This window comes from Arachis ipaensis, chromosome B02 (genome assembly GCF_000816755.2).
Source record: "Arachis ipaensis cultivar K30076 chromosome B02, Araip1.1, whole genome shotgun sequence".
Classification (NCBI taxonomy): domain Eukaryota; kingdom Viridiplantae; phylum Streptophyta; class Magnoliopsida; order Fabales; family Fabaceae; genus Arachis; species Arachis ipaensis.
Window position 1 is genome coordinate 103,032,472 of NC_029786.2, and position 9,148 is coordinate 103,041,619.

Sequence of the window (9,148 nt, forward strand, 5' to 3'; positions counted from 1 at the left end):
GACATTATTTTATTTGGTTAATTATTTTTTTAATGTATATAAATTTTATAATAAGATTTTAAATATGATTATCGGCTTGTTGGGACACAAATTGATAAGGACATGCATATATATGGTCAAATGTAAAAGAAATGGCTAATAAAATATTTCCTACCTGAGTTGAGTTTAAAAATTACAAAAATTCTCAAAGCATTAAGGAAATGTTAAAATTGATTGATATATCATGTTCATCAAGGTTAGTGAGGGAGGCTCATCCACCTTGCAACTATATATTAGTCGCTGATGCAAATGATGCCAACATCCAACCCTAATGCCCATGCTTGGAATGTTTCTGATACATCCCAAAATTAAAGTCTTACGAAAAGAAAAAACAAAAAAAAAAGGAAAAAATAAAACATTAAAAAAAAAAAAAACCAAAACAGAACCAACACTTCTCAAAATACTCTATTGCCTTTTGTATTCCTTTGAATGACAAAGCCTTGATCTTCCTTCTCCCCTTTTAGTTTCCACACCAAACCGCTTAAAAACCTTATTTACTTTCACTTATGCCAGGTTAATAAAAACAATTATCTGCACACCAAAAATCAACCATCATATATTTGAATATATAGCGTTGTTTTACATAATTTCAATGACCTTGGACTTCGAATTCTAACAGAAATTCTATAAGAATGATTATTTGGTGGCTGATTTTTGGTGTACAGTAATATAGTGACAAATTAATATAATGGAAATACAAATTACTTGGCATAAGTGATGAATTCATATCCATCTCTATCCCCTTCATGACCTGAATGCATTTTCATGATTCATTCTTCAAAGTGATGAATATTTGGACGATAGAGATCATAGGGTGCCCACAAATGATCCACAGTACAAGGCTTTCTTGAATCCAATCTCAACCAAGGCTTACCTTTCCCACTCCAATGAAGCAAACTAATAGGGCCAGGATGGAGGCTCCTACATTTACCTTCAAGGTTGTCCCCTCCTAACCCATGTTGGTTCCACCTATGATCTACACTCTTCAATTCTCCAGCCAAAACAAGAAGAAATGGTGGCAATGATCCTAAATGGTATATCCTCTTTTGCTTTTGAACCGCCATCCACTCCTCCACCTTTTGTGTGTACTTTCCTTCCCTCCATTGATCAACATCCATCACCATAACCCCGGTGTTGAAGTAGCAAGGCTTCCTTCCTTCAAATGTCTTTGATAGAACAGGATCATTCCAGAACAAGTCTGTGAAGTACTCTGTGAAATTCGCATGGCAATACTCCGGCGCAGCGAGTACCTTGCCTTCCAAGTCAACCTCCCAAAGCTTGGCAATGTCATCCACAACCACAATATCTGAGTCAAGGTAGATTACCCTTTTAACATAGCCAGGGAGTATGTCTGATAGGTAAATTCTTGCATAGTTTAGAGGTTGATCCAACGCTTGGCGAATGGATTTCGATATCTTTCCACGTACCCTGTTGGCTTCAAAGCGATATATCTTGAATTTGAGGTAAGGGAAGGTGGATTTGATGCTAAAAAACACTTGGGGTTCAAACCTTGACCATAGGAAATGGAACTCAACGTTTTCTGGGCATGCAGAATGTTGCAAAATGGAGAGGACTGCTGCCATGGTGCCCCTCAGGTAGTTTGAGTCCAATGTCATGGAAATGTGGATCCTATCTTGGTTGCATGTGTCGCCATTGCGAAATTCTGGGGCTTCCCTGAACGAAGGAATGTCTGGTACAATCTTCTTAATCACGTCAAAGTGGACACCTGTAGCAGTGACGAATCCAGAAAATTTAGATACCCAAAAACAAATAAGGCAATATAATTATACGAACAAAATATTTTGAGAAAAAAAAAAATCTAAAAATCTAACAAGACATTTTGTCAACATGCATGCATGTTGCATGCATGCACGTATAATTTGTCTCTAGAAATATACTACCTGAGTTATCAGTGGAGGTAGTGGTGGTGGTGGTGGTGGCGGCAATGACGGCGGAGATAATAGCATGCTGGGGGGTGGTGGTAACAAGAAACAAAAGCAAAGGGAAAGGCAAAGACAGGAGGCCAAGAATTGGTGTGTTGTTCCTAAAGGCCATCCTGTCTTTTTCTATGTTGATGGGTGCAAACGGTGGAAGTCACCTCAAGCTGTCTAAGGAGGTGAGAGAGTTGGAGCCATTATGGGTTGCACGTATGTGCTAGCTTGAGACAAAGGGGTTTGGTGTTTTTAGGAGGGAGATTAGAATTGGTTTGCTTTGGTAGGGATAACAGAATTAGGAGGGTTTGGATTAGGTGGTTGGTGAGATTGTAGGGAAGGGAATGATCTTCGGAAAATAAATAATATGAAAGGGTTTATACTATCAACTATGGGGGAATAAGCTGTTATAATTTGTTATAGTGTTTACAAAAAATATTTGTTCAATAGAATCTTTTTGTTATCCTTAATTTTTGCTAAAATAGGTGATGAAAATAGACTAATAGGTTTCTTGGCTAAGGATTTATGTCCCTACCGCTCAAATTTTGGGTTATTAGCTCCAAATGGTTGTTTTTCTTGTTAATGAGAAATGGTTTTTAGTATTCTCTTAATAAATATATTACTTGTTAGTTGTTACTCTCTCTCTCTCTCTCTCTTTTTTTTAAGGTATGATTTTCATTCCAATTCTTTAAATATTAATTGTTACTTTTCCTTTTGATAAAAAGACCTCTTTAATGGTGAAAAAGAAACAAAAATTGTGATCTGAATCGCGCTTAGAGTCGTCATCTTTTTTTTTTTTTAATCCAAAAAAAGTTCTACTATTTGTTTGCACTTAAGCAAATGTTAGCTAAAAACATCACTGGTTAATGTTGCCAATGTAACTAACAGCTAAAGATAGCAAAGCATTGAAGTCTATCTTGATAAAAATATTCACATAAAACTGAACAACAGAGTCATATCAATTTTGAACTATTAGATGAAAAAAAGTACTTAACAAAAAATTGTGACTATGAACTATAGTTCATCTTTTTGATTAGGTGCTTGATAACATTTCTCATCCCAATAATAAGGGAATTTTAACCTTGCTGCAGAGTGAGGCATGGACCAGTCCTCATATATGAACCTAATCAAGAACCAAAACAATCATAATGATTAATAAGTATGATGGATACAGTGCAAAAGAATAAACTCAAATCATAATAAGTATAAAATTTGAGCCGAGTCATCAACAATCATCTGTCACCAGAATGATTTAGTATAGTATAAAGATCATCGCAAGATATGAAATGGTTCCTATTCCGTTTCAATTTATATGATGCATTATCTCCGCAATATGGTATTATTAAAAAGGAACCTAAGCATATGGAGTTGTTAAATAAACTTCACATTAAAAGGTGAAGGAGGGAAATGAATGACTTGATGAGTAAAGTGAAGTTCATTTTACTCATCAGGCTCCTTCATTCTCTCCCTTTCTCTAGAAAATCCCAACTTACAAACACATCCTAGGAACATTTTCTGTTGGGGGATAAAAATGAGGTAGAGATTTTCATGAATGCGTTTGAGGTGTAACATAGATAGTCCATGAAATTTCCACCTAAATTGAACCTCCAACCAAACATACAGAAAGACAATGTGGGAATCCAGTAAATATGGTTTCTGTGATAGGGAAATGATGATTCCACTCCCATTTTTGATAATGCCACTCCACATATGATATTTTGCATTGTATGTTTGCATGAATTTGTAGGAAAAAGAGTGACAATATCCATTCCATCGTTGATATTGTATTTGTTTCCAAAAAAAAAAAGCCTTTAGCATAGAAGAAGCATGAGAAGAAGCCAACACAGAGTAGAAAAAGCATAGCCATGTAGTGCAAGTGTCTTCATTATCGAGGACACCGCATACTAAGCTACTCAACAAGAAGAATGCATATGCACTTATCAATATGAAAAGAAAGCTTCATTATTTTTCCATATTTAGCATGATTTGATTTGTATGCATTGTCAATGCCAAAAAGAAAAAAAAAAAAAAGCGCTTAGATAGATAATCAATCATGTATTGCCAATCGGATTAAATGAATGTAAAACTCTTACAAATGCAAGGACCTGATTGAATGAATGTAAAACTCTTTTCAAATGCATATTAACAATTAAACACTAAATTTACCACTACCAACTCAATAGGAGACATGAAGAAGAAGGGTAACATAAGTCACATACACTTTAACTGGAGGACGAGATATCACAACAAGCACTTGTAAATCCTCCTGCTCATTGGTATTCCAAAGCTGCAATGTAGTTTCTTCATAACTGGACAAACATCAGAGTTTGTGTAAATGATTTACCTGATGAACATCATTAATAGGAATATGGAATGTGCTATTCTGAAAGACAAAGTGCTCCTTTGGTTTTCCAGGGTATTTTCCATTTGAATCTGATGCAAGATAGAGAGTGCCACTCCCTTTGAGGACAACAAAAACCTCTTCACATGAATGCCTATGAATTGGTGTGTGTGATCTTGGCGCAAATGTTTGAAGCCATACTTCAACCTGTTCAAGAAAATTGCAGCAAGCTGACATGTTATAATCTACCACTCTACCACACGGGTGGATGCAAAACCGGAGTCAATACCATATAATGACTGGTTTTGGCCTAAGAAATAGTAAAAATCCAGTTTTTGTCTAATTAGAAGTTATAAGTTTATGACAAATTTTTTAACATGAAATCTTAAGTTCCAATAAATAAGAAGGCACAATCATCAAGTTAAATACTATGTTCACATTTAATACTTGAAACCTAGCATGGAAGAAATTTGATAGCATGTTTGCCTTAAAAAGACATTTAAGCATAAAGGGGCTGAGTTTAGCGATGGCTTAAGACACGACGCAATTATGTTGTTCGATCCATGACGTTGACCTAACCTAGTTGCATAAGGCTTTGTTGTTGTAGTTGTTGTTTGCCTTAAAATTTCTATTTTAAATAACTTCTTTACTGTTGATATATGACTTTTTTGTTAAATACAATTTTATGGACTTCAATAAAATGGAAATGAAATTCCTAAGTTACCTCTTTCATTCCATGCAACAATGAACCTGCAACCGTCATATGAGAAAGACCAGGCCGGGCATAGTTATCTTGAGGAATCTCACTGATATTTCGCACAAGTGGTAGCCCTACACATTTGTAGATTTGGAAAAAGAAATGATTAATCCTCTTCAGGGATCCTTCTAAATATCCTCCTAATTAATAAATGACCAAATAATCCATTGCTTTTTAAAATTTGAAAGACATTGAAAATCACAACCCCTCTATCAATTTTAACAAATCATTTTCTTATCCAAAACATGATATTATGATAATCATCATTCAAAATAAAAAAAAAATTGTGGGAGTGAACAAATGAAGATGAAAAGTCATATCTGCAAATGGGTGTATTATATCTAATTATGCTTAAAAAGAGTATCACACGACCCATTTGATAGAATCCACACAAAAAAAATGCTAGTTTGCACTTTGAAATGAATTATTCAAAATTACATAAGAGATTAATCATATATGAAAATTTTTAAAGCCTTTATAACAAAAAAATCAAGCTAGCCATCAAAATTTTCAACTATAGGCGTGTCAAGTCCAATCATCAAACACATGGTATGCAAAGCAAAAAGAGCAAGCTATTAAGTTCACATCAAAGTTCAAAAGGCATCACAACAGAGGATAACGGTAACGATGAACTAAACATGAGTAACAACTGAAACTAACCGGTGATAGAGCATTGAGAAGAAACTCGAGCAATTGCAGAGAAAGAGAAAAGGGTCAGCAACAATCGAGTCAGATTCATGGAACATGCCAGCATTTTCTCTCAGTTTCTGCAAAGCAAACTAGAGTAACCACCACTCCACCTCTTAAGATTTGTTTAAGCTATAGTGCACGTGCAAGTCACGTGATTTTTTATAATTATCTTTAATAAATAAATTTTAATAATTTATACACACAAACTCTAATAGATATAAATATAAATTATGTTAATTTATATGTATAAATTTAAATAAATATAAGTGTAAATTATGTGTTCTATATGTAAATATCGATTAATATGCATATAAATTTTTGTTGGTCAAATACTAATTTAAAATAATAATATCGGTTGGTTATGTAGTATTATTATTTCTTAAATTTATTTTTTCTTTAGGTTTTTCTTAAATAGTATTCTTTTTTTCTTTCTTTCTTTCTTGGGCTGGATTGTTTTTGTCATCTTACTCATCTATACTGTATAACAAGTTTAATCATCCGTGCCATGCACGTGATAAGATTGAAATTATAATTTTAAGTTGTTATGTTAAATTTCATTTTAATTATAATAATTTAATTAATAAAAGAATAACTTGTATGCGTTGTTTTTCTTTTTTTAATATAGTGTTAATTGTATTAACTATAAAATAGTTATTTAATCTACTTTTTTCAATAAATCAGGCATATATACTCAATATAACTATAAATAATCTAGTAATACTTAAATCTACCAATAAAATTTTATATGTTGGTTTACTGTGAAGTAAAAAAATATTAAAATCAGCTCAAAATGAAGAACAATTAACCCGTGCTAAAACCGAAAACGAAACTTACAAGACTCAAGAGTAGGATTAAAATATTTTCGAATGCATTGCTCATGAAGAGTATAAAACTTTTCAAAAACTATTTTATGTTCTTAAAGAAAAGGTGCGCAACAAACACCTTGTAAAGAATAACAAAAGTATAAATATGGCATTACTTTAATAAATTTCATGTTGAAACAGGTTATGTAGAATTTTTAAAACAAAGTAAACATCAGTTGGACTAAGAGCAAAAATATTTTCTCAATTATTTTAGGAAGATAGTTAGGTACACAACTTAACCAAAGGTAATCATAAAACTTGGGAGAAAGTCAAATGCTTGTTCAAAAATTCTTGAAGTTCATATTCAAACGTGTATAAAAGTTATACCACAGATAAAAGTCAAACTCTATTTAGAACAGAGAAATCTGAGGTAAAAATTTTCGTAAACACACTTTATCTTATATGAAAACTTTGCAACTTTCGTTCCTTTTGAATTCTCATCTTTATCCACGTTCAATTATTATCTTAGACTTCCAACAAACTCAATCAAGGTTTTAAACTCATTCATTATTAAGCGGCAATGTAAATAATCGATCTTAGTTCGAATACTTAGCAACCTGACACGTGCTCAAACACATCAGTGCAAAATCAAACGCCATAACCCGTGACATTTTCAAACTCACTAAATTCATCTCCTGCGTTAACAAGCTGTATACTAACAAACTAACATATTGTTATCTATGTCTAGGAGTCACCGGAAAACTCGAGTTTACTTAGAGGGATACAAAACCTAGGAAGAGCAAATCAAATGACAAGGACAACGTTTGTATGAAGTCAAATTTTTTTTTTTTTTTTTTTTTAGAAGAACCAAGAAGAATATAAATATGTGTTACATCAAAATATATTCATGTTGAAATATGTTATGTGAGGATTGTAAAATGAATGGTTATTTGGAACAAGAACAAAAGTCTTCTTTCAAGAGTCTTGGAAGATATTTAGGTATATAACTAACAAAGATACGCATAACAATGGCAACAAAATTGGTAAGAATCAAATTACATTTAAGTAAAGAATCAAAAGTGAAATCTTCTATAAATCAGTAAAAGAATCAAAAGTGAAATCTAGAGTAAACGTATATTGCAAATATGTAGGTTTAAACCATATAAAGAAATTTTGAGGTTCATGTAGAGAAGTGCATGTAAAAGTAAGAACGATTCTCATCAAAAATTTAAAAATTGGTTGCGAATAAAATCAGGCAAAGGACATATCAATCAACTTCTTCAGAAAGATCCAAACAGAATCTCAAAAGAATGCCATAAGGTATGATGTAACAAAACGAGTTCGAAGCTTATCGAAGAATTATGTTTTCTATGTATAGAAACGCAAAATTAGAAGCCGTGATATCAAGAATCTACAAGTTAGCTAATGAATATGGTTAGAGTAGAATACGCATAAAATGTAAAATATAAAACTAAAAATTCAAATCATATCTTAAGAAAGAATCTAATTTAAGAAATTTTGATAGAAAGAATAAAAGAAAAGATAATATATTGATCGAAATAAGTTCCGACTGAAATAGAATACAAAGTCCAGAAATAAAGACAGCTCAGGTCAATGACAATATTCTTCAAAATTTTGAGATCACTCTTTATCTGAAACAAATTCAAGCTTGAATCAAAGGGTATAAAATTCATAAAGAGAAATAAGTGGTGCGTTGCAAACAGACAAATCTAAATAAGGAAGCTTTTCAAAACTTCATTTAAAATAGCTCATGCCAACTTTAAAATAACTGTCAAATAAAAATCAACAGAAAAGAGGCAAAAATCTTTTTTTTTTTTTTTTCTTTTGAAGAATACTTAAATACATAATCAAATAAAGATATTCGTAAAAACTGTAATAAAGTTATTAGAGAATCAAATTGTATTTAAAGTAAATATATTTCCATAAATTAGTGAATGAACAAGCGGGGTATTGGAAACAATTAGTTTTAAACTGTATAAGAAACTTTCAAGCTTATATAGAGAAGTATATATATCAAATCAAAAGCGGTTTTGTTAAGATTTGAAGAATGGCTGTAATTATCGTCAAATACGAAGAAAACTAAATCACAATTTGTTTATAAGGGGCTCGGAATAAGAACTTAAAAAGGTGTACTGCATCAAAACAGATTCAAATGTATATCAAAGAGTACATGATTCAAGAGGAAGTGCCTAAATAAAGAAGGTAAATACGCCAAGGGTTTTAAACAGGCATATACAGTCAGGATCAAACAAGAGCGTACGTGAACAAGAGAGTAGGATTGAAAGATAATCTGATCACTTTCCAAGAAAAGTATTGCAGATAAGAACCTTAGAGCACACAAAGCAGGAATAAGATATGTGATATTCGCAGAGTTCAAGACACCTAACCGAGTAACCTCAAGAATTGACTCCTAACGTTCCCAAAACCCGCGATTCGCATTTTCTATAACTAGCATAATGTCTATGATATCCCATTGGTGCTTCCATATACATAATTTACTAGTGTTAAGCCGGCCAAACTTAATACCAAGAATAATGCAATGCAAGACTAATGGCATTAATCAATA

General features: G+C 32.4%; 2 protein-coding genes across 2 annotated transcripts; both read right to left on the reverse strand.

The window, feature by feature from the left end:
• On the reverse strand, positions 387 to 2,683 carry LOC107628571 (probable galacturonosyltransferase-like 4). Its single transcript, XM_016331203.2, has 2 exons — positions 1,941 to 2,683; positions 387 to 1,765 (listed from the first exon to the last, which is right to left on the reverse strand). The coding sequence occupies exons 1-2, from the start codon at positions 2,092 to 2,094 to the stop codon at positions 810 to 812; spliced, it is 1,110 nt and encodes a 369-aa protein (XP_016186689.2). The 5' UTR covers positions 2,095 to 2,683; the 3' UTR covers positions 387 to 809.
• Positions 2,852 to 5,880, reverse strand: LOC107626090 (auxin-binding protein T85). Its single transcript, XM_016328869.2, has 5 exons — positions 5,729 to 5,880; positions 5,036 to 5,142; positions 4,315 to 4,518; positions 4,190 to 4,257; positions 2,852 to 3,093 (listed from the first exon to the last, which is right to left on the reverse strand). The coding sequence occupies exons 1-5, from the start codon at positions 5,820 to 5,822 to the stop codon at positions 2,985 to 2,987; spliced, it is 582 nt and encodes a 193-aa protein (XP_016184355.1). The 5' UTR covers positions 5,823 to 5,880; the 3' UTR covers positions 2,852 to 2,984.